The sequence below is a fragment of the Ascaphus truei genome, chromosome 3, assembly GCF_040206685.1.
Source record: "Ascaphus truei isolate aAscTru1 chromosome 3, aAscTru1.hap1, whole genome shotgun sequence".
NCBI lineage: Eukaryota > Metazoa > Chordata > Amphibia > Anura > Ascaphidae > Ascaphus > Ascaphus truei.
In genome coordinates, this window is record NC_134485.1 from 220,455,540 (window position 1) to 220,483,076 (window position 27,537).

Genomic DNA, 27,537 nt, shown 5'->3' on the forward strand with positions numbered 1-27,537 from the left:
TTTACATATTGTTTCGGTCATATCGAGGCCCCAAATTTGTAGCACAGCATAAAGCTCTTTATGCCAACATTTTTTAAAGCTACAAGCAAGGCAAATCTACCCTATGGAATAAAAATAATATCCATGAAAGTATGTACTGTATATATTTTTTGAAGGTACAAACCACAAAAAATTTAGACACGGGTCATGTCTTTCCCAAAATTTCTAGTTGAGAATCTTTGTTGGAAACAGTGGTCTTGATATTTTTTCTCATAAATTTAGCATTCCATTTTTGGACAGACAGAACATCATCATAGCGTATAAAATATCCCTTTGTAAGTATACAATTTTTTTTACGTATGAACCCCAAGAAGTGCAGACATGGGGCATTTGCCATTCCTCAACAGAATCCGATTTTTGCTGCCAAAGGTTCTGTAATTGTTACCTACAGGGACAATGGATTTTTCACATTTTGTGTAAAAACAATGTTTAAACCATGATTTCTGTGCCTTTGTTGTGGTATACTCTTGCAATATACTGTAAGAGAACAAGCTAGGCACTTTACAAATATATTTAATCGCACAAAAATAAATAAGGCATATGTCCAACGTTTCGGTCCTAAAGTTGGACCTTCATCAGGGTTAAAGCTTAACATTGCAATTACCAAACAATTTATACACTGACAATTAAGAACATCAGCGGTATTAAGAATTGCGGCAGAATAACCAACCCGCAACCCATCGACAAAGACAACGCCCCCCAGATATACACAAAAAGCAGAAAGAAAACCCCCACCTACCTGTAGACCGCAACAAAACAGTGAATAAAACAACATACCCACAATCCAATAACATAATACTAAAGTTACAACACAAATCAAAATATATAGACAAACAAAAATAAAGCTATAAACTATTCATACATCCAAAGTAGAAAGTAAGATTTTGCATAAAGAAATATCTATATGCAACAAACTACTAGAAACATTCTGTAGTGCAATCTTTAGAAAAAGCAGAAGGGACAACAAAACATAATCAAACTATCATCAACATACTGAAGTGAGTTGAAAAAAGTTGTCCCGACCCTCGGGTCCACCTTAACTCAAGATATTAGTTTATCATGAAGGTAGAAAGCAGGCATAATGTAATGCACCATTTAGTCCTCTAGGTGTACCTGTATGGTATAGATCCAGAAACACTGACATTGGAGTAAACGAGCGCCTCTGACACTCCCATGGTTAAGAGGGGCGACCCTGTCTATACCCATGATACTGATCTGATGCATTATGTCCATGTTCCACACAATGCATGATAAGTGAGGTAGGTTCCTCACCTTTAGTAATGTTTGACTTACGCTCAGAGAAACGCTTCTTAAGTGTCCTAGTTGCCTTGCCCACATAGAGCAATCCACAAGGGCACTTGAGCATGTAAACAACAATTAACTGTCACAGGTGATATGGGCATGCAAAATAAAGCTCTTTACAGTGTATGGGTGACTAAAAGTATCACTCTGTATAATATTATTACACATAGCACAAACATAGCATTTCAAACAACCACGTTTGTGCTTTGAAATAAAATTCTGAAACTTATAATTTGTAGTATCATCCGCTGTAATTAATCTCAATGCCAAATCTAAACCCCTTCTATATAAAGATTAACCAAAGCCCATCTTGTTTTCATATTAATTCTATTACGTGTGTCGAGTATTGAGACTCTTGCTGGAGGCACTATTTTTCTATGGATTGTATTAAATTACTTTTTTTCTTTTGCATAGTGTGCCAGGTCTGACTCTTTTTGTATACCTTAGAACAGCGGTGCGCAATCTGTGGGGCGCGACCCCCAGGGGGGGCGCGAGACTGCCGACGGGGGGCGCGGGGTTTACAGAGGCCCCGCGCGCTTCCCGAAGGCACTTAAATTAAGTGCCGGGGGAGCTGCAGGGCCTCTGTAAACCATACTTACCCGTGGCTCCGGCGGCTTCCTCCCGGCGTCGCCATGGCAACGCGGCGTCAAAATGACGCTGCGAGGTCATGTGACGTCACGTTGCTATGGCAACGTGACGTCATTACGCCGGAGCGCGGGTAAGTTGGGGTTGGGGGGGGCGCGGGAGCGAGGGGACAGCCGTCAGGGGGGCGCAGGGAAAAAAGTTTGCGCCCCCCTGCCTTAGAAAACCATACATTATCTTAAGTTCCATTTTAAATTGCTATTGTTTAATCACATTGTTTAATCACTTTGATTTTCTAATACAATAGTGCTCTCCATACTACTATTTCCTGTTATAGACACAGGGGCTTATGCAGAGAGGTACTGCTTAAATTCGCCACAGGATTGGAATTTATAGTTGTGGTATGCAGGGAACTCCGGTAGCGCGGTGTGCAGGAAATGGCTAATTAGGCGAGTTTCACTTGGCGTGAAACTTGCCATTCTGAGCCGCGCGGTATTAGCCCATAATACAGCCAACTTTTGTTGGCGGGCAAAATTTCCACTAAACGCGCCATTTAGTAGCTCCGATTGGCGCGTTCATGTGCATCGGAGCTACTGGAATCTTGCGTTTTTCGCAGTGGCGAGATCACGCTTCTCGCCACACGTCTGGCGAATTTGAATAGCCCCGCCAAATTCTCACCACTATCTCTTTCATTGCAGACATTTTTGGCGCAAACCTGCCGAATTTGACCTTAACGTGCCTCTCTGCATAAGCCCCACAATGTTCATCTGAAAATTATTCTACTTATTAAAAAGTTTAAGCATGAATTGTACAATAATGTGGTCAATACCACATAAAGGTTTTAAACTGTATATATATTTTTTGGTGTTTTGTGAGGGTAATTATAACAGCTTTTTGTGTGTTTTTTTAACAATTTTCCACTAAAGTGTTGTTAGTGGTTTATAACCTTTTTTATATTATTTTGTGGGTCATGGCTACTTTAGAAATTACAATACCAAATCATTACTGGACTGACCAATGTGGTATTTTAGCGGTGACCCAGCAAGTTGTATGTCTCATTGATATACCCACCATTTCCACTCCCCCGTGTAAATTTACTAACAGCTCTTTGTTTACTTTTTGGAATCCCCGCCCCTTGAGGCACGTGATTGGCCAGATGGGCCGTCGCGTCATAGCAGGGAGGATACATTACCTCCCCTGCAATCACTCTGTGAAGGTTAGCAGGCTGTGTTTTAAAGCTTACGTGCTTCACGTCAGCTACAGGGGTGTGACGCATCCCAAGCTTCCGATTGGCTTGCATAACGTAACGTCATAAGATTGGACAGGGAATTGTGGGTATTTAACTATGCGATCGTTTAGTGATATTTCCTCTTTGATAAAGCGTGGGATAACACGTGAAACGCGTTAGAGTGTCCTTCTGGCTGTTTTTATTATGCCACTAATACATTTTTGCACCTAGTTCTTTGCAGTTTGCAGTTTTGTTGGTTCCATTCTTCTTCAGCAGCAGCAGATGCACCGCCATTTTCCCTGCAATTTCTACATATACTTCTCAGTAGGAGCACGCTTGACAGGACCAGGATATCCTCAAGGTCAGCAGTGAGTAATTTATTACTTCATTCATGTGATCAGTCCCACACAGCACCCAGACTACCACATAAGATCTACCTATCAGGCTAGTGGTTATATACATGGGAGTGTGTTTATTGGTGGATTATTTGGATTCTTGGGTCTCATGAACTGTCTTATGCTATGAAGATATTTATTGATTTATTACGTACAAAGTAATTGTCTGCTCCTGGTTAGCATCACAAGTGGGAGTGTCCCTCCCCTTTCCTGTTTTTTTAAATTGCTATTGGTCAGGAGATCTCACCAATATTTTTAGTATGCAAAACATAAGTCATAGTTTTTTAAACGTTGAAATGCAATATATATTATGCAAAATTGGGTCAGGATCTATCATCACATACCACAAAAAAAGATATGTCGATTACTCCGGCATCGCAAGTACCAGACAGAACAAAGGAGTTAAATAAATTGAGTGCATTTTGGCCAGAGCCAAAAGGAGCAACACAGTGCACAAAAAACAGGCTTAACTCACCAAAACAGAGGGATATGGGGGAATCCTTGCTCACTAGGTGCAGGGCGCTGCTGCGAATAGCTTACACAGGATGTCTTCCATGATCTGTCCTCCTCAGAGAATCACAATACCTTTGATGATAACCACTCTCTTACCAGTTCAATTCTCCCGCAAGTCTCTGTGGAGCTTTGATTGGCATCGGCTTACATACTTTCCTGGCCTCCATCTGAAACCATGGAAGACCAGGTGCCAACCAATCAGTGAAGAGATGGTCTTTGTTGGCCAATCAGAGAGCGAGGGCTTGCCTGAGACAGACCAATTATGGCCGTGGGAGGTGACAATCCTTAATTAAAGCCCACAAAGGAGGGCTTAAGGAGAGTGGGGGCTTAAGGAGAGTGGGAAATTCAAACTGACTAATAGGAATTGAACCGCCGGGGCTAAGACCCAGGCCTTACTTCCCAGTTTCAGCTTGATATCTCCCAAAGAGTCGGAGATGAACAATGGATCTGCTTTGGAGCCATTTCCCCAGATCTGAGTGAACATCCTTCCCCACATACCCAGTGTTTCCAAGCATTTCACACAGCCCAAATTAGGTAACAGCCCAAGACTTGTGTGCTTGCAGGACTGAGCTAATTACCAGCCACTACACAATGGAGTCTTACTAAACACATATAGCAGAATCAACAGAGGAATAACCTGCCTACATGGGGAAAACACAATATACATTTTGTCAGCCATTTTGGCTACCAAAGATGGCCATATGAACCTATAATATAGGCTGTCATCTTGATGGGTAGGGGCAACATGTGGGATTACCCATTAAAAAAATGAATATTGTAGGAATAAGTGTCCTGAAAATTGAACATCAAGAACCCTCTGAAGTAATTAATAGTTATTTGTAAGGACTGTTAAAAAAATCTTGAACGGATCAAGAAGTATCCTTGAGTGGTGGGTACCCAATATGCATATAAAAATGAAACAGAGCTCATATGAATGGGGAATACAATGGGCACGGTTGAGATCAGAAGAAAGGGAAAGGGCATGGAAACCGAAGATCACACACTAAAGTGGTGACAAAAAGTTTGTGAACGACAATGATAATTACGGAAATTACATAGTTTTTCCAAGTTAAACTACTTGAACCAGAACAAGACTTTTTTCTTAAATACCCAATAGGGTTTATATTAACCAATTGTATGTCTTTTAAACATTTTTTACGTAAGTATGAGTAATGACCAATGAGTAATCAAGAGTCAGGGTATGTGCAAAAGTAAAACATAACAGACCTCTCTGGCGCTGAGGAATATAAGCACGATGGGGCTAAAATGGAATAATCTTGTATCTTAGGAATGAAGTACCTCAGGAAAGGGAGACAAGAAAAACATATACACTACTATAGTGCATTATCCTAAGATACAATTGATTGGCAAGGTATGCAAGGAAAAGATTTAATAATAGTATTAAAAAAGAGTAAAATGCACATGTGAACACACACACTGTGTTCATAACAATAACAAATGACTGATGTCACAGTCTCCTCCGCCGTGGGTTAAAATTGGAAACCTACTCACATCAAGTGGCTAGGTCTCAAGCCTCAATGTGGACAATCTCACACGCAGATTGGACTTGGCTCCGTCTGTGGATGGTGTTCTCCGTCACCTTGTCAGCCTCGAGGCGCCGGCTCCTTCAAATCAGCAACTACTCCGCTGCTCCCGATGACATCACTCGCTATGCATCCGCTACGATGTCCCTGCTGTGCCACAATCCAACGCGTTTCTAGACTCAAAAAAGCTGGTCTCTTCATCGGGGATATGCATCAAGGCTAGCTTTAAGGTTATTTATACCCTATTAGGTCCCAGATCATACATGTAATTGATAAATAGGCCTGATTGCGCAAATACCAGCTGACTGCTGGATCAACATGACTGACATGAAATATACAACATAATTAACATGAAATATGACATGCATTAAGTATAAAAGGGTCAGAATAAATGGATGCACAGATATAAACATGACATTATGATAAATGACATAACAATAAATGAATAAGTGCATATAAAAACCATAATAAGCAACAATAATAAAAAAAATAAAAAAAAAAAATGAAATAAATCATAATGTCTAATTGATAGATGGAAGACCACTTAACCTAAACTAAATGTTAGCATGTAAACCTATAAGTGGTATGCATATTAATATCTATTGTGAAGAAATATAAATGTGAACGAGTGCTGTGATATATGAATATAGACTACCTACTGTCTATACTAACTAGGAATGTGTACTATATTCTAACCTAAATGATAGGAGAATATGTAAACCTATAAGAGGTATAAATGGTGATATCTAATGTGAAAAATATATATATATGTGAACAAGTGCTGGGATATGTAAATCCAAAGGACTACCTACTGTGTATACTGACTAACAATGTGTACTATGATTAATGTGAAAAAGGAATCGGCCCGCCATACTAAAAAGCCTACAAGGAAACACATTGAGGAAACTGACTGCAATACACCTAACTCAAAACCAAATACTTATAATAAATTATTTTAAAAAAGCCACTAAGTCAATTTCTATGTTGAGTCCTTGAGGACTCATGGTTTTGAGCTCAAAAATCCAATAGGATTCCCTTTTGGAAATTTGGTTCACCCTGTCGCCCCCCCTAGAGCTAAAACTGGGACATTCAATGGCATGACATCTAAGCCCCACTGGACTCTGTGAATGCACCTGTTTAAAATGGTGTGATACTTTATGACTCTCATGTCCTCTCTTAATATTGCATATGTGTTCTCTCAGCCTAACCTGGAGTGTCCTGCTCGTGCAGCCCACATATTGTAGGCCGCACGGGCATTCCAATAGATAGACCACATATTGGTATGGCAATTAATAAGGGTATTTATTTTATACTCAGTACTGGTGACCTTGGATCTGAATGTTTTTGTTTTAACACTGTACTTGCATGCAATACACTTAGCACATGGAAAATATCCCTTGATCCCACAATGGGCTGATTTATTCAGGTCACTAAAAGGACCGCTTGGAGAAAGTTTTATTTTTAAATTGTCTGCTCTCCTGAAATAGATCTCTGTTTCGCCCCTATCCCAATACATAGATCATCATTTGCAGAATTATGTGTCACAGTTACGCACGCATTTGAGGAACACTACACATATCTTGCAATTATTGCAAGATATTCAATGGCAACCTGAATATATTTTTGTTACAGGAGATGTCACCTCTCTGTATACAATAATTTCACACCAACTGGGTTGTGTGGCAATATCTAGAGTTTTCGCAAGTAATCCCACAGCATCATTGCCTCTTAATGACTTTCTGCTAAGAGGAATAAGATTCATTTTGGATCATAATTTTTTCATGTTTGGCACCCAATTCTAGTTGCAGATTTGTGGTACCGCTATGGGCACCAGGTTCGCTCCCAGTTATGCTAATTTGTTCATGGGCATATGGGAGGACGACACCATCTGGTCCAATTGCCCACTGGGGGCGAACCTGGTGCTCTGGCGGCGCTACATAGATGATGTAATATTCATTTGGAAGGGCACTTCCAGTGAGCTAGAATTGTTCAAGGCCTACCTTAACAATAATGACTGAAACTTGCATTTCACGTTTAAACAGAGTTAAGTAAGCATTGAATTCTTGGACCTTCAGATATATGTCAAGTCTAATACTATTCAGATTAAGACATATTATAAACCAGTCCAAGCAAATAACTATCTTCTCGCCAGCAGCCACCACAACCCTAGTTGGATAAAAAAATATCCCCAAGGGTCAGATGGTGAGACTGAAACGGAACTGTTCAAATGAAATTACATTCAAAGAACAGGCCGAATCCCTGAAACAAAAATTCATCGATAGGGATTACAATCTTAAACTGCTTGACAATAATATTAAACCTGTAAGTGAAATTACAAGATCAGATCTGTTAACATATAAACATGATAATAAAAGTCTTAATGATGAGAGGAAAGATACAGTGGTATTTGTCACAAAATACAACTCTATGGCACCTAAAATAAAAGGAATATTCAATAAGTACTGGAACCTACTGAGACAGGATGGGGTCCGGAGAAGTTTTTTAAAAGACAAACCAAAGATCTATTTCAGGAGAGCAGACAATTTAAAAATAAAACTTTCTCCAAGCTGTCCTTTTAGTGACATGAATAAATCAGCCCATGGTGGGATCAAGGGATATTTTCCATGTGCTAAGTGTATTGCATGCAAGTACAGTGTTAAAACAAAAACATTCAGATCCAAGGTCACCAGTACTGAGTATAAAATAAATACCCTTATTAATTGCCATAGCCAATATGTGGTATATCTGTTGGACTGCCCGTGTGGCCTACAATACAGCTGAGGTCGCCTTTATCCTAAAGGCGGCCATATCGGCGCAACTCTGATAACCGCGGGCAGTGGGTTTTTTTTCCGGAATATGTTCCGGTATTTTAGCGCTCATAATATTAGCATTTTATTAGCGCTGTCTGCAATACTGCAATACCGTCTAAAAACTCAGGGGGGCATTCGCGAGCTGTTGTCTTCAAAGTCTAATACTTTAGCAGTTCAACCTACGTCAGTACACAGTCTGCGTGTGCGTGCGCAGTAATTGTAAATTTGCATATTAATACATCATGTGCAGTGCTATATGTCTCATTTGAACATTGTTGAAATGCATAGACGTGCACTGTACAGTAAGACATTTCGGCATATACAGCACTTTCCCCTCGCTTGCCCCCGCACACACACAGGCTAATTTACTGCACTGCAGTATTTCAACTTCTTATCTTATCTACAGTACAGTACACCAATCCCACACCATTCCTTTGAATGTGTGTCTTTCTGGTTTCAATCACATTCCTGCTTGCTAGCTGATGATTACTGCGCATGCGTCTATAACTTCACCACTGCTTGCTTGCGAAGTTCTAGAGTGTGACCAAAAAAAAAAAATTTTTTTTTCTCGTCATTTTTTATTTTTATTTTCTCCAAAAGCCTGCCTAAACCATCTTGATATTACAATATTCAATCTGTGCTGTAGCTTTTGACTGCGACACTGTGCGTTTGATTTGGTTGATGGTTGATTTGTGTGGTTTTTATGTATTTGGGGGTATGGGGATCAAATTATTATGATGACCTGCCTGTTGAAAATATGTCATGTCTTTGAACTACAATACAGCTAATCCTTCATGCAGCTTTAGCCCCCTCCCCCCTGCAGACACACAAGGGCTCGCTCAAGGATTACAACCACTTATCGACACCTCTCCAGAACCATTCCGTTTCTTAAGCTTGTCATTGTGCTTTTAATCGTCCCTAGCCGAGCATCACCTCTCTGCGCCTGCGTGTAATCCTCTTTGGGAAGGGAGCTACATAGCTGATGATTACTGCGCATGCGTCTATAACTTCACCACTGCTTACTTGCGAAGTTCAAGAGTGAGTGACCAAAATGTAAATATATATTTTTTTCTCGTCATTTGTTATTTTTATTTTCTCTACAAGCCTGCCTAAACCATCTTGATATTATGATATTAAATCTGTGCTGTAGCTTTTGACTGCGACACTGTGCGTTTGATTTGGTTGATGGTTGATTTGTGTGGTTTTTATGTATTTGGGGGTGTGGGGATCAAATTATTATGATGACCTGCCTGTTGAAAATATGTCAGGTCTTTGAACTACAATACAGCTAATCCTTCATGCAGCTTTAGCCCCCTCCCCCCGCAGACACACAGAGGGCTCGCTCAAGGATTACAACCTCTTATCGACACCTCTCCAGAACCATTCCGTTTCTAAAGCTTGTCATTGTGCTTTTCAACCTCACACACCATTCGTTAATTTTCATATTGTTGGCTTTCCCTTATGTTAATCTGATTATGTAACCAATTATTAAAAAGGTAACCAATTATTAAAACTGTATGTTTTCTTGAAGAATCCCCGCCACACACTTTCACAGTGACTTTAAAGTTCAAAGAAATAAAATCTTAATGTAATTATATATGTATTTTATTTTATCAGGAAAGAAAAATACAAATAATCATTGAGAGAGGGGGGGGGTGAAAATTGAGGACCGGTGGATAATCATGAATAATGCACATTGATAATAATAAAAACAGTAATACAAATTTTCCGTCTTTATCTTCTTCCTCATTCTGTGTAGTTCATTGAGAGAGGGGAGGTTTTGTGTAAATCATGACTGCACTTTAGATACACTTAACTGTACACACAGTTCACAAACTTTACACATGATAACCCCGTTCTCGCCCTGTCAATCTTTTTTTTTCTGAAAAGACAAGAAAAGAAAAAATTAGTGCAGTTATGCGCATACTGTATTATGTATTTTGTACTGTATAGCTACTCCATATTGGACTAAAGTATCCAGATAGTACTGTCAAACTAGTCTATACAGGAACTACTGTATACTGTAACTACTGTTAAATACTATGTAACCAGGTGGCTAGTGCTGCTCTCTCAGGAAAAAAAATCTGTGCCATACTTACCTGTATCATACTGTACTTACAGTACCATACTACAGCACAGTACTATACCATACTACCTTCCTGATGCTTGCCCATTACGCGCGATCACAATGGGCAACACAGTCGCAATATGGTCAATATATTTATTGCATCGTTCCACGGTGAGTACATCATTCCAAAAACTCATTATGCCTTGCGTCAACTCATCCTTTTTGGAGGGTTTCACGACTTTTCGAATATGGTCCTTCAGCTGATGCCAGACCATTTCGATAGGATTGAAGTCTGGCGATCTGTCATTGGAGGGGGAAAAAAAGGACAATTAGTTAAAGACAGTGGGAAAAAATGAGACACGGTTACCGCACTTATTCCGCTGGCGTCTTCACCCAGTTGATACCGCGCTCAAGGATATGCGCTGTTGACGCGGTGTGCTTCGGATCGTTGTCCTGGTAGAAACGGTGACCATCTGGGAACTCACGTGTGATGTATTCCACAATCTCAGGCACAATTTGCTCTTGGAAAAAAGCTTTATTCATGATTCCTATAACAAGAAAAGAAAAGTGCTCAAAAAACTGCACACTAGAACAGTACAGTGCATAAGGCAAAAGCGTGTGACTTATTTTACCTTCAAATATGACAATGCATACTGGTCCACGCCTAGAGATGGCACCCCACACATGCATCTTCACTGGGTGTTATGGACGCGGCTTCATAGATATGCGACCTTTTTTGTGGAATGCAAAGGTGGCAAATCTATCCAGCGATACAGTAGACTCGTCAGTGAAGATGCAATCCTGGAAAGTTTCTCCACTGTCGATCCATGCCTGGGCCTGGACCACTCTCTTGATCTTGTTAACGCCCCTTATCATGGGTTACGCTCTGTAATGACAAGGAATAATTTTATAGGTACAGTACTAACCTCACACGTCTATATTTCCATCCAATTCTGCGTCTCATCTTCTTTATGCTGGTCTCAGATTGTGATTTTGCAGCAGAGTGTATTTGACCCTTAAGGCACTCTTCTCATCATTCTCTTCACTTATTTTGTCGACCAGAAGAGTTGTCTCCCTACAGTGTACAGAAAAACAACAATCCAGTAAGTTACAGTGCAGTAGGCCACAAGTACAGCACATCATTTACAGTAAACAATTATAGATGCAGCAATATAAACAATAATAGATAGATATACTATATTATATAGTAATAGAAATAAACAGAAATAACCATAATGTTAGATAGATCTATACTATATAGTTCTATTAGTATGCAGCAATATAAACAATAATAGATATACTGTATTATATACTGTAGTTAGATAAATATACCGATTTAACTATAACATTAGATAGATCTATACTATATAGTTCTATTAATATGCAGCAATATAAACAATAATAGATATACTGTATTACATAGTTATATAAATATACTTACGCGTTAGTTACCGTTGGTGTACTCGTGCGTTGTCTGATTTTTCCGTGTTCATGATAGCACACGGTGGTTGAGGCCAGAAGCAGCTAACCAGCGTTGGATATCTGCAATTCGTTGTCCGCTCGTGTACATCTCCTTAATTCTCATGCTGAGATCCTTTGAAATCTTTTTAACAGGCTTACTGTAGCTGCAAGTAGAAAGAAATACAAGCACAAGAATGTATATTCGATATTTAGTCGATGTGTATTCAATGTGCAGTGAATCCACAAAATGGATGGTGTATTTATACGTTAATGACTCACATTAGAGTACACCCACTTTTAACACCTGTACCTCATCGCCATGCATAAAAGCTTACACACTTTGCATAGCCCACCACTCGATTATCTGTATCTGAACTTGCCCTTGTCCAGATACTGCATTGTGCCATCTGCTTCCATGGATCAACCCCGATTCTACGGATGCAGGAAGCCACTCGCCTCTGCCGTGCCTATCACACAGAAAAAGCGAAAGGCGGCAGCCGTTTCCAAGCCAAGGCCAAAGCGACAGGCTAAGGCTAATAAAGAAAACCTTCTGCTGACCCCAAAGGCTAAGGGTTTTAATACACGTAAGCCTTATTATGTTAAGAAGAAATTCGGTGATGTACACTCAAGGCAAAACAAATGGCAGCCAACCCATCGAACCGCAGGCCACTTCCTCGATTACGCTTCGACGTCTCTGCCGCTGCTCTCCCGGAAATCTACAGCCCATCTTCTCGACTACTCATCCACGACGCTGCCGCTGCTCTCCCGGAAACCCACAGCCCATCTTCTCCACTACTCTTCAACGACACTGCCGCTGGTCTCCCGGAAATCCACGGGTCACTTTCTCCATTACACTTAGACGACTCTGCCGCTTCTCGCCCGGAAATCCACAGGTTACTTTCTTCATCCCTCTTCGACGATGCTGCCGCTTCTCTCCAGGGAACCCCCATCTCATCCTCCATAGCACCCATTCACCCAGATGTCCACAGCACCCCATGCACAAGAACCAGCTCGTTAGACCGCATGCTGAATGGTTTAAGTGTCGATATCCCCGGGAACTCTACTATGCTGGTTAAGATAGATCTTGTTTTAGAGACCATGCTAAATATGGATCAACGGATGGAGAAGATGGATCAACGGATGGAGAAGATGGATCAACGGATGGAGAAGATCGATCAACGGATGGAGAAGATAGAGACTGACATTGCGGGGATACATAATTTGCTCGGTGTTCAATGCCCCTTTATCCCCGACGCCAGAGCAGGAGGGTGGCATGGATGTGATGAATGGGACCTTCGACCACCTTCCAACACCAAGCGCACCCCCTCCACCAGAAGAATTTGTGTACATGTATGCCGTTGACGAGGATAATATGACAACCCCGTCAAGACCACGCCAGGAGACAACACGGCGACCAAGACAGGAGGAAAGCTTCCTACAAGACAACCTACCCTCGCTCGCTGCCACAAGCACACCCACTCCCTGAAGAACACCCGCTCCCGGAATCCAACCTACATACGCTTGCATCGATATGGTGCCCGACATCAACCGGTGCGAGCTGCCACCAGCACTCAGGGAGAAGTATAGGGTGATGAGTGCTGGTTTACCCCAGAAGTATGGCATGTTAATTTTTAAGCACCACGTGTCCTACTTGGTGTACTGCGGTTGGGCCAAAAATGTAAACTACGAAGGAAATCGTGAAAAAAGGGCGCTTCCTGAAAATTTAAAAAGGACTATTGTGGAGGAATTGCGGCGCTATTTTTCAATTTCAGATCCTTTAATGAAAATCGTTCATTAATGGCATTTTGCGTCATACAATGCATCGGACCTGGAAGGACAATCTGGTGGGGATCGAATTTGTGTGACTGTTCAACTGTTGTTTATTTTTTGACTTGTTGCTTGTTTTAACTTTTATTAATAAAGAAATGTTTTGACTTACACAAGACCTGCACAACTCCAGTCCTCGAGGGCCGCAAACAGGCCCGGTTTTCAGGATAAAACCGGGCCTGTTTGCGGCCCTCGAGGACTGGAGTTGTGCAGGCCTGATTTACTGTACTGTACACCATCCTACTGTAAATATTTTGACTTTCTGTACTTTAATAAAGGAGATGTTGCGTGTTTAAAATTTTATTAATAAAGATTTTTTTTTACGAACACCATGTTTTTACTTACACAAGACCTGCACAATTCCTGTCCTCGTGGGCCACAAACAGACCCGTTTTTCAAGGTTATCCTGAAAACCGGGCCTGTTTGCGGCCCTCGAGGACTGGAGTTGTGCAGGCCTGACTGACTGTTCTGTACACCATCCTACTGTAAATGTTTTGACTTTCTGTACATAAATGTTTTCACTAGCAGTAAACCATACACCTGTTAATGTTTTGAATTGCTGTACACTTAAAATGTTTTTAAATTGTATTTGTAAATAAATGTTTTTGTAATTACTCCACCAATAAAAGAAAATGTTGATTTGTTTTAAATTGTTCCATTGTCTCCTTTTATACTGTAACAAAATACAGTGTTTCTAGAAAATACAGTACTGTCCAGGCATACTGTACAGTACTGTACTATACTGTAGGCATGCTCAGTACTGTACATCACAAGAGTATTAAAACAATAAATGCTGTACGGGTATAGAATACACATATGTACTGGAATACATGTAGAATAAATGCATACTTTTAATTTTTCGTGTTTATTATACAGTATATACAGTGGCGGACGCCTTTATTCTCCTGCGGCCACCACCGCAATGTGCGGGCAATGTGCGGGCAATGTGCGGGCAGACGCGGCTGTTTTTTTTTTTTCCTGGCGCGTTCCCCGGCATCCCGAAGGCTGAAGGGGTAAGCAGGGGTAAGGGGAAGATGCGCAAAGCTGCGCTAAGCAGAGGAGCAGCCAGGGGGAGCAGCCAGGGAGTCGCAAGGGGAGGGGAACCGCTAGGAAGATGCGCACGCGGGGAGGGGAAGATGCGGGGAAGATGCAGCTGGCGCGCGGCCAAGTTCGGCGCCAGCCGAAAAAAGCCCCGGAAAATTACGGGCAAATGTTAGAATCAAGCTGGCCGCAGCAGTATATATAAAAATGTATTGTATACGGTTTGAAAACAACAGCATACTGTTTCAGGTATTCTATCCTAATCAATAACACGGCCACTAAACTGTACACTCCGGTACGTGGGTTTTTAAATCAGATTCAGCAATGTGCAGGCATTGTTACACAAAGCGATATTATCCATCGAAATCCCTCCATTTGCCGTTTTCCGCATGAGATGACAAAGTTTTCTTTTCTGAGGAAAAACAAAAGTACAAGTTTTACTGTAATGGTCAGTCAGTACCCTAAAGAAGTTCCCACAGTCAGTCCCACCAATAATTTTGTCGGGGGCATCTCCTGTTCACATGCGCATGCGCCTACTGTAGATGCATATGCGTTTCAAGAAGGTTCCAATGCGCATGCGCCTAGCTTTCCACCAATTGTGCAGTATCTACTGTAGAAGCTGCTCAGCCAATGATATTGCTTACAGGAGAATCGCTTGACTGTGCATTGATATTGATATTTCAAAAACAGAATAAAATATGGCAACATTACTCACCATATACTTTGCCAATCAGCTTGCGCCGAGCCAGTGCCAGTCCCGTATTCTTGATTATTCACGTAGTTGACAGGTGCCAGCGGATGAGACTGGAAATCGCTTTGGTACATGCAAGCTTGCTGGAATCTGTATGCAAAATCTGTCTCAGGCTGCAGGTATCCGGGCGGGGACAGACAGCAAGGGTTGCCGTTCACCAGGTTTTCACTGATGGTCAGACCGTTATTGGATGCTGGCGCTGTCGCTGTCAATGACGCATTGCTTGCCAGCGACTGACGTTTCTTAGTTGGTTTTAACATGAGCTTTCGCCTTTGAAGTCTCCATGATCAAAGATACGGGAAAAATCTAGTGCTACACACCAATACCCTCCAATAACACCGGGATCAATACAAAAAAAAACGGATCGATACATAACTTTTTTCCTTATTGCATGCTTCCACACATGAGCATCTGGTGAAAATTTGTAAAAGTCATAGTTTTCGATAAAATACTGATAAATTTGACCAACTGTTGCCATCTTATCATCTGTTGCATTAATCGCGGCCCATATTAAATAAACGTACGTTCTGTCGGGTTTTGGAACACGGACTGCAATGGTGCACTCATGTCGGGACTCTCAGGACAATAAAACACCAGACATTGTGCATGTATTTTTTAATATGAAAAGCCTAAATTGATACATAATTGTAACTTCTTCAGTACCAAGGCCAATTTACAATGGACCACTGTGGTATTTTTTTAAACACCTGCAAGTCGACACATTACTGAAGCGCATGCGCATTACAATTCATTAATATCTGCCACCTGACGGATACGCGAAGAATTGCAACCAATTAAATCCGAATCATTATCAATAAACACATCAATAAACACATCAACCGCGGGTGACGCCGGCATGAATGCAACATGAATGCGGCATGAACGTGGTGAAGTGAAGTGAAGTGTGTGGCATTCGGAAAAAATCCCTGAAAAAATTCGGAGGTGTTGGAGAATAAAAGGGGCCGCAGCTGTATGTGGGCTGCACAAGCAGGACACTCCAGGTTAGGCTGAGAGAACACATATACAATATTAAGAGAGGAATTGAGTGTCATAATGTATCACACCATTTTAAACAGGTGCATTCACAGAGTCCAGTGGGGCTTAGATGTCATGCCATTGAATGTCCCAGTTTTAACTAGGGGGGGCGACAGGGTGAACCAAATTTCCTAAAGGGAATCCTATTGGATTTTTGAGCTCAAAAAAATGAGTCCTCAAGGACTCAACATAGAATTTGACTTAGTGGCTTTTTAAAAATAATTAATTATAAGTTATTGGTTTTGAGTTAGGTGTATTTTCCCAATGTGTTTCCTTGTAGGCTTTTTAGTATGGCGAGCCGATTCCTTCCTACTTTCCCCTACTTATAGCTGCACACTAATCCGTAATGATTTCACATTAATCATAGTACACATTGTTAGTCAGTATACAAAGTAGGTAGTCCTTTGGATTTACATATCCCAGCACTCGTTCACATTTATATTTTCACAATAGATATTAATATGCATACCTCGTATAGGTTTACATACTAACATTTAGTTTAGGTTAAGTGGTCTTCCATCTATCAATTAGACTTTATGATTTATTTCATTTTATTTATTTTATTATTGTTGCTTATTATGGTTTTTATATGCACTTATTCATTTATTGTTATGTCATTTATCATAATGTCGTGTTTATGTCTGTGCATCCATTTATTCTGACCCTTTTATACTTAATGCATGTCATATTTCATGTTAATTATGTTGTATATTTCATGTCAGTCATGTTGATCCAGCAGTCAGCTGGTATTTGCGCAATCAGGCATATTTATCAATTACATGTATGATCTGGGACCTAATAGGGTATAAATAACCTTAAAGCTAGCCTTGATGCATATCCCAGATGAAGAGACCAGCTATTTTGAGTCTAGAAACGCATTGGATTGTGGCACAGCAGGGACATCGTAGCGGATGCATAGCGTGTGACGTCATCGGGAACAGCGGAGTAGTTGCTGATTTGAAGGAGCTGGCGCCTCGAGGCTGACAACGTGACGGAGAACACCATCCACAGACGGAGCCAAGTCCAATCTGCGTGTGAGATTGTCCACATTGAGGCTTTAGACCTAGTCACTTGATGTGAGTAGGTTTCCAATTTTAACCCACGGCGGAGGAGAGTGTGACATCAGTCCTTTGTTATTGTTGTGAACACAGTGTGTGTGTTCACATGTGCATTTTACTCTTTTTTAATACTATTATTAAATCCTTTGCCTTGCATACCTTGCCAATCAATTGTATCTTAGGATAATGCACTATAGTAGTGTATATGTTTTTCTTGTCTCCCTTTCCTGAGGTACTTCATTCCTAAGATTCAAGATTATTCCATTTTAGCCCCATCGTGCTTATATTCCTCAGCGCAAGAGAGGTCTGTTATGTTTTGCATTCTATACTGGACATTAGACACAAAGTGGACTTTTTAGGCTGCTATTTGGACTACATCACAGGATCATACAATTGGACTTTATTTACTGATGTTTTGTTATAATATATAGAATCACTAATTTTATTTTTAGGGTGATATTAGCGCTTTTTGTACACTAAGTATATCCATATGTGCAAAAGTAAGTGAAACCCTGTTTTTATCAGCTAAATTAAAGGGGATAATTAGAATCAGGTGTTTAAATAACTAGGCAGATCTTCTGTGGTAAGTTTGGAAGTCCCCAACCTAAATAAAGATCAGACACGTTGTGAGTTTGGTCTTCGACATATAGGTGTGTGGAAACACGTCATACTGAGGACCTCAGAATAGCGGTTATTGATGCTCATCAGTCTAGAAAGGGTTACAACTCCATTTCTAAGGAATTGGTGATCCACTAATTCACTGTCAGACAGAGCATCTGCAAATGGAGAAATTTCAAGACCACAATCACTCTACCAAGGAGCAATCGTCCTACCAAAATCTCGTCAAGAACAAACCGGCAAATCATCCAGAATGTCACAAAGAACCCACAGCAACATCCAAGGAACTACTGAACAGGTTAGTCTTGCCGTGGCTAATGTGATTTTCATGACTCAACTATCAGAAAAAGACTGAACAAGAATAGTGCTAATGGGAGGATATCCAGGATCAATCAATTGAACTCTAAAAAGAAAATTTCTGCCCATCTGAAGTTCATCAAAGAGCACATAGATGATCTACATAGATGATCTACTAGACTTCTGGAACAAGGTTCTCTGGAAAGATGAATCCCATATAGATTTTTTTTGGCCACATGAGAAATGTTAATTTTGGCGAAAACCAAACCTGCGTTCGAACAGAAGAACCACATCCTAACCATCAAACATGGGGGTGGGAGTGTTATGGTTTGGGGCTGCATTGCTGTCTTTGGACCTGAATGGCTTGCCATCATTTACAGTACCATGAATGCTGCATTGTATCAGATTCTAGAGGAGAATGTCATGACATCTGTTCGTGAGCTGAAGCTGAACGAAAGTGGGTCATGCAGCAAGACAATGATCCTAAACATACAAGCAGATCTATATAAAAAAATAATGGCTACAGAAGAAGAAATTCCATGTTTTAGAATAGTCTAGTTAAAGTCCAGACCTAAACCCTGTTGAAATGTTGTGGCAGGACCTGAAGAGAACTGTCCATGCAAGGAAGCCCTCAAATGTCACTGAGTTGAAGCAGTTTTGTAAGGAAGAATGGGCCAAAATTCCTCAAAACCGATGTGAGAGACTGATCAGCAGTTAGAGGAAATGCTTAGTTCAATTCATTCCTGTTCAAGGGGGTGCCACCAGGCACTGAATCTAAAAGTTTGCATACTTTTTACACTTGTATATTGAATGTTGAATCTTTGTGGACAAATAAATGTTGAAACAGTATCAGGTTTTTGTGTAATTTGTTTGATCAAGTTATCTTTATCTATTATTAGGACTTAGATCAAGATCTAATAACATTTTAGAATTGAAACATGTGAAATATGTGAAAATCCTAAGGGGTTTACAATTTTTTCTCGCCACGGGACAAGGTGCGACTTTCGCAAACAACTGACCCTGACCTGGTGACTTGGAATAGGTAAAGTATCACTCCATGTGGTAAGTTAATGGCTCTTTACTCACAATACCATAGTTCCTGGCGGTTTCTTTCTGTTGAGCGTGCTGGATTTTTGAATGTAGTGTAGCGGAGAAAAGATGGCGGTGCACTGCAAAAAAATTTTTGAAAAGGGCTGGACCCAAGTCAATGAGATTTAAAAACTAGTTTAATCAGCACTGGACTAACATGTAAAAAAAATTCTCTGACCTGTTTCGCGCCTGTTCTCATTTTTTAATCTCATCAACTTGCATCCAGCCCTTCAAAAAAAAATGCAGTGAACCACCATCTTTTATTCGCTACTTAACCTTTAGTATGCATGTCACGCTCCCCCTACCATCACAATTAGAAAATATTAGATTTAATACTTTTTTGTTTACTAAATGTTTTTAAATGGAAAGAGGGTGATGAGTTCCAAAGAAGTATTAGACATATTTTGATGGATCAGTTTTATCTCTTGTAAAAACAATAACCCAAAGAAATACACCCATGCACAACGTATATTTCTGAAAGTGGCCAAATAGAGAAATCTTGGGTTGGGACGCTTTAAACTGTCATATTAAGGTAACTATTTTGAATGTCCCTTTCTATAGCAGATCAAATGTAAATTTTGTTTTATTCTTCTACACTAGGGTGAGAGTGCGCTTTGATGCCCTCCGCCTAGCAAAGTACCATTAGATAATAGCAGATACTAACATCAAGGCTAAATCCACATTTGTGGGAATAAAATTGTGCTTGTGTGATCTTGTGAAATAGAAGTGTTTAAATACATTGTAAATATAAATGTGTAAGCAACTTGGGTCTTAGACTGAGTCCCCGCTGGTGCAGAGCGCGCTCATGCTTGGAGAGCGCTCCAAGCATGTGTGCCGGGTGTCCTCCGATTTACGCAAGCACGCGGGGGGGAAGGGGGAGGGGGAAGGGGGGCGGCAGATGAGTGCGCAGGGAAGTATAGTTTTTTGTTTTGGTAAGCGTCGAACGCAGGTCAGCGTATGTGCCTGCGCACGAGCGCCGCGCGCTGCGTGCACCGCGTGAGCGGGAACTTACATATTTATATATATGTTAGCCTGCTCAGCCCGCTCAGCGCTGGCGGGGACGCACCCTTAGGAGTTTGTTTGCCCTCAGACGCAAATATAGAAGTACCCATGAATTGACATACACTGGCGACACACTTTATTCGAGCTCGGCTAGTCCCACGAATTCGGGTATACCCGGGTGTATTGAGGTTTGTGACTGTTTTCTGCCCGAGTGCATTGAGGTATTTTCCAGGCAGGGATTGAAGCATTTTATTCCCGCTGGCTGCAATACTGCACAGTATATATATATACTGCATTACAATTCATGAATTTATGCCATCTGGTAGACACGCGAAGCATTGCAGCCTATTAAATCCTAATCATTATCATTTAACAGATCAGCCGCCCATCAGCCAGGCATGAACCCAGGCTGGGAAGGCAAATGCAACGGGGCTTGTCAGAAGTGAGGAGCGGCGCATTCCAGGTATCTGCCAGGTACATACTGGGTATTTGCTCGAATAAAGTGTGTCGGTACAGTAGACTCAAATAACATATATCATCATCATCATCATCGTCAGCTTTGTCTAGGCACTACTGGGTGAAGTCCTCCCCAATGATCTTCCAGTCGGAATGGGACATTTGGCCGCGGCCGTTTCGCCGCAACCAAATGACTGCCAGCGTTCGGCCGCAGAGGGACCATCCGCCACAGCCGATCGACATTTTCCCATTTCTCTATACAGTGGAGGAAATACAAAGGACACAGTATAAAATTGGTCGTGTAGGAACCTGCTTAAAGCGTCAACTTTGATTTTATTACAGGCTTAACATGTCTTGGCCAAAAGATTTAACTAAATAACCCATACTTATGAGAAGAAAAAATATATATAAATGAACTGGATAATTTGTCATATTGTTAATGCATTAAGGTTTCTTTGTTATTGGACTTCCCCACCAGAAAGGATAAAATAAGCACCATAGAGATTTATGACTCAAATATTTTAATTTTATTTCTTTTTTTACAGTAATAGTAAATAAACTCTTTAATGTTTTGGTCACATTGTTATACAGCAAGGAGTCAACACAGAGGTGCAAACCCAGATCCACATATTCTGTCAAGACTGGAGCATTGAAATACACACCACAACTGTTATCACAAAATGTAACCAAAATAAAATATTTATGTTTCATTAGTGTGCTACATGCTTTGAGAATCAGTCAGAGCTCCTATCCAGGGCCTGCAATATAATTTTTACTGGGGAGAAATAAATGTTTGACATTTCCTGCAAATTGTGACTGAGCTGCAGTTCACAGGTGAAACAGCGACATGATGGTGAAAATGTTTGATTTCTGAACAGGCCCACCCACAGAGTGGGATCATTGTAACAACTGTCCCGGGGCTGTAAGGACCGGCACAGGCCCTCACTAGACAGTTATGCTTACTATAACACCTGACTCCTTGCCTATAAGACAGCAACTTTCCCTACTTCCTGTGCTTCACACCAAGCTTGCTACCCTGTAGGCTGGTTTACTGTTTCTCTGCTGCCTGTAAAACTCCCAGACTTGCTGCTGGATATTTACAAAACCTGGTACCAATTCGGCTATTCCATTTACTCAGCTGCCTGCTTCCTGCTCTGCCCTTAGACTTGTTCGACAACTGTGCTGTGTGCTAACGGCCCTGACCTTGGATCATCTGACCTCCCTCTTGCCAGCTTCTCCCTGGACACTTCACTTCCATTGCACTGTGAATCAGGATTCCTGGTCTCAGCTCTCTGTGATAACCAAGGTACTTACCGACTCTCCACGTGGATTTACATGTGAGTCCTGATAGGGGCCAAGTAGCAAAGAGGGTTTCAACTGGCGGAACTCCCGCACCTCACTTAACTGCCCCATGGGACAGGACTAAGTCCTGGGCCTTGGGAAAGCTGTTGGCAGCCCTGTTTCTGAGAAACTTATAGCCCTTAAAAGTTCGCCAGGAAACAGTTATGGTAAAATGTGAATTTGGTAGTTTGGCACATCACTATGTAAGAATTAATGACTTTCCAGGAGGAGGCATCTCCATAGAATAATGTAGATGATTCTGAGTGTGGAAGTGATTACATTGCTGAGGATTAAAGGAAACTTCAAGCAGCTTGACCATGTGACTCTATTTATAATGCTTGAAGTACTGTATGTCTGTGCAAGCCATTCTTTATACCCTACCCAGGGTGTCTACACAGGCTAGCTTTTTATTTCTAGGTTACAAATGCCTATGCAGTTTAGCTCCATAATCTTTCTACACATTTATTGCACTGTTTATTATTTCCTATTTTGTGCATTTGGAGGAAAATATAAACATACCTTTTTTTTTTGGTTTGTATCAACACAAAGTAAGGTTTGCTCTGATGCATTGCACCATTTTTGCTCCAGATGCAAGAAACTTGTTATATCAAGTTTCCTACATCCGGCATAAATATTAGTCAAAGAGCTTTACATCAAAAAGCAAACCCAACCATATAGGTTTTTTGCTTGAAGAAAGGGAAACAAATTATACACAAATTACACAATATTTGATATATATCATTATAATATGTATATCCTTTTTACACACCCAAAATACCAAAAACAGATTAATTTGGAGCAAATATTAGATTATAATGCCTTGCTATGCTGATTAAGCAAACGCGTTTGTAAGACTTTTGTGGGCCCTTTGTGCAGATTTTGTGAATTATATTTTCTAGCAAGGAAGCCACACATTTTTTTATGAGGGCAGTGATGCAACTGTTTTAGAGTTCTTCATGTTTATTTAAAAGTAAAGATATAATTACAGGCAAAACACAGCAACATTACAGTTAGATATAAAAAATACTTTCAAACAGGTGAAAGACTTACCAAGCTGGGAGTTGTTTGTTGGTGTTTCATCTGCATTAAAATATAAAAAGTAGATTTAGTATGATGCACTCTCTTTAATAGCAAGAAGAGCAATGTAAACATAAGAGTAAGAATTTGACCTTCTCCAGATAATTGCTGTTGCTTTTTTTACTAACATATTTGGGGAAAATATTTACCATTTTATTCACTCCATTATTATGCTAAATTGTGAAAACATATGTTTATAATTTATAGAGCGGCTATGAAATTCTGTAATATACATAATCATAACAAAGCATATATAGAATAAAAACAAAGCAAGAAGTTATAATACAAATTTGACTGAAGCAAGATCCTAAATTGCTGTATTAATAGTGTACTGTGCAAGCACTTTAGCAAGCAAATCAAAAAAGTAGGCAATAACGGAGGACTGAATTCAGTGGGGAAATTATTTATAATCTCTTTATCCCAGTTCCAATAGCTGCTACACAGTAAATGTTTAGTACCTTGTTTTAGTTTTAGTACGCATCTGAGTCTAAATTGAATTTGAGCTAATATTTATGAATGCCAAATTATATTTATTTACTTAAATAAAATGTAGTTTGTGTATAGAGTGAAATAATGCTTAAATAGTACACCTTATATACAATTGGTGATATTACAAATTCTGAAATATTTTCAGGTAAATTTCTTCCATGATGTCATGTAGCTGAATGCTTACCCTTACTGAAATGTCCATGTATTGTGCCTTTGGGGAACTACAGATATGCACCAAGCTGACTACATTAGCACCGTTTAACTCATCATTTATTTACTATTCAATGCTTTAGTGGTCCTGTCAAATGTTAGACTCATTACACAGTAGGTTGTGATACCTTTTAAGGGGACCAATTTTAGAGTTCTTAATAGATTAAATTATAGAGCAAGAGCTAGAAGTGTACATGTGCTTCTCTCCTATGCATTCTTAACATTTCCTTTGACATTTTAAGAATGCTCAGGATAGAAGAACATGGGAATTAAAATATAGCCAACTTCTAGGCTTTAAAAACAGCAAGACACTTGATTCACGATACATTATGGCAAGATCAAGTCCAATTCTTGATCCATATTTTAGAGGAGTTAGCAGAACAGCCGGACACCTCTTCACACCTCTGCTATTCACCCACCTCCGACACCTGGCATAATTACTGTAGTTCCTGTTAATTAATACTAATTCACCCCTCAATTTTGAAGACTCATTACAGAATGTTTCTCCGCTTCTATGTATCACCTGAGGATATATATTCTTCCTTCCAATTTATTTGCCACATTACACTTAAAGAAGAAACCTACACTATGTGGTTTTGAAAGCGTTTACGAGTCGCGTTCGGGATCAGGACTTAATTCCTCTAAAGCCGAGCTTGCCAAGACAAGGTAATAGAATAGTGTTTTAATCCAAACAGGAACTATATGCACCAGCACCACAGGAAGCAAAAGACCATTTATTAAAATGACTGCATACAAGTACCATGTGTTATGCCAGAGTCTCAACACATACATTTTCATGAAAATGCATTTTGCTTTATCTGGTGCTAGTGAATATAGTTTATCTTTTGACTATTACGTTATTATATTACTTACTACTTTACCTTTGCATGAAGCAGCCAGGTTATTAAGTTTGCTCTCACAGTGTGCTATCCTACATTGCATACATTATTATTTATGGAATAATTCTGAGGAACAGGGCATTACTGGCCAATAATGCCCTGGCTAGAAGAGTTGAAGGCCCGAGGCAAAGCCGAGGGACTTTAATCCACCCAGGGCATTACTGGCCAGTAATGCTCTTTTCTGAGGGGTTTATTAATATTATAGGCTAAATGTATGCTTATTCATATAAAAAAAATATACAATAGATACTTTTGTGTAGTTAGATTGATTTTTATACACATATACAACATGTTGTGCTTTTACCATACTTGTTTATTAAAATAAAATTGTAAATACACTAAAGCCCTCTCTATATATACACACACACACGCACACACTGCAGCCCCTGTATACACACACACACACCCACACACACACTGCAGTCCCCTCTATATACAGTAGAAACACAATAGAAAGCTTTTTTTCATAAATAATAGGCACTTCTATATAGTTATATATATTTCTGAATCAAACAAAAATGTAAATACACACGTGACACACACAAACTCTACACACACACACACACACACACACGTACACACAAACTCTGCAGCCACAAACACACACAACACAAACTCTGCAGCCCCACCCACACAAACACAAACTCTGCAGTTACACCCACACAAGCTCTGCAGCTACACACACACAAACAGAAGCTACACACAAACATAAACAATCCCTCCTCACTGTGTCATTTGCAGAGCTATCTGCAGGGAGGGGGAGGAGTCACTGTCTAGCTCCTGCCTCCTGTTCAATCACCTCCCTTGTCTGAGAGCTGCTCTGACAAGTGAGAGCTTATTGGATGGAAATATAAACTTAGCAAGGTGCCAAAAATTCTGGGCCATTACTGAATGAATAATACACGGAGTTCTGAACAATCAGATAGGAGGGATATCAATAATGCCCAAATTTCTAACAGGTTAGCCTATAATATTTATTATTATCATTTATTTGTAAAGCAAAAACATATACTGCAGCACGTTACTATGAGGGTACAGAGTTATGTATATTACATAAACAGTTACATACTGTATGTACAAATGAGAATGATGTGCACAAACAGATACAAAGAGGTAATGAGGGCCCTGCTCATGAGAGCTTACAATCTAGAGGAATGAGGGATACATTTGAAAAAAGAAAGTAAAGTGGCTGCTTATTTTAACTATGGGTTTTGGCCATGCATCTCTGGGCTACGGGTTTCCCTGAAAAATCTCAGGGTGGCAGCATCAGCGCCATCAGCATCTTCGCCTGCAAATCCCGTCAACATGGCTCTGCGGTGTCACATTGCCATGACAACGAGTGTCACATGATGCTTTGGCGCCATAAGGCATCCCGTTGTCGTGTCAGATTGACACCGCATGGTGCCATGATGTCACGTTGTCATGGCAATGTATGCCATTTGATGTTGCGGAGCCATGCTGACTGGGCCTTGCAGGAAGAGATGCTGGGAGATGCTGCTGATGCTGCTGCTGCTGCTGCTGCTGCTGCTGCTGCTGCTGCTGCTGCTGCTGCTGGTAACAGAAATAAATATATAAATAAAATAAATGTGAAAAATGTAATTGCAAAAACTCTCCATTTTTACAATTACATTTTTAGCCTTCAATACAATGTGGCAACCCTGGGTATGACAAATAGGTTTCCTTGATCATTTTTGTTTTATGCGAGTTTTTCAATATCTAAAAGCTGGGGGAGAGTCTGATAGGGAATTCCAGAGAGCGGGTGCAGCACGGGAAAAGTCTTGTAGGTGAGAGGTGGTGTAATGAGAATGGAGTTTTGTTGTGTTTCTGATGGACTAGGTGCATGGTGGGTTAACTTTTGTCTCCTACTAAATGTCTAAGATATGCTTAAATTTAGTTGCTTTTGCTGTGAACAGGAAAGCTCTGAAAGTTTGTTATGAGAAGTGCAGCTAAGCTGGACTCCCCCGCCTCCCTATCTGGGATGTTGGCTGAATGCCTATTCCGTGATACATTTGTCCAGCACAGAAATGTTCCAGAACATCGATTATGGTTGAGTTGAAGGCTCTTCGCGCAATACAAACGTGATCACAGAATAACAACTTTTGACCAGGCATCATCAAGAGATGTATTGGGTCCTTGGTACATTGAGCAATATTCTGACTGATTGCAATAGAATGCTGATTAATACTGAAAGCTACAGTAAGTAACCAATAAATTGTATTTACTAATAACAACTGGTGCTGGAATTATTCATGTGTGCACTCGTGGCTTAACTCGACAACCCGAATCAATCTCTTGAATAAGTAATTTTCTTGTCAGGACAGGAGGTAACGAACTACACAAAAAAAGGTATCCCAACTAATGAGAGCACTCAGATCACAATGTATATCAGGAGACAGACTGGAAGG

General features: G+C 40.4%; 1 protein-coding gene across 1 annotated transcript in view; it reads right to left on the reverse strand.

The window, feature by feature from the left end:
* Positions 1-27,537, reverse strand: part of LOC142491020 (zona pellucida-like domain-containing protein 1) — a 172,154-nt gene that overhangs the window by 36,275 nt on the left and 108,342 nt on the right. The window contains exon 9 of the mRNA XM_075593359.1: positions 23,508-23,537. Within this exon, the coding sequence (XP_075449474.1) occupies positions 23,508-23,537 (30 nt within the window). The remainder of the gene's footprint in view (positions 1-23,507; positions 23,538-27,537) is intronic.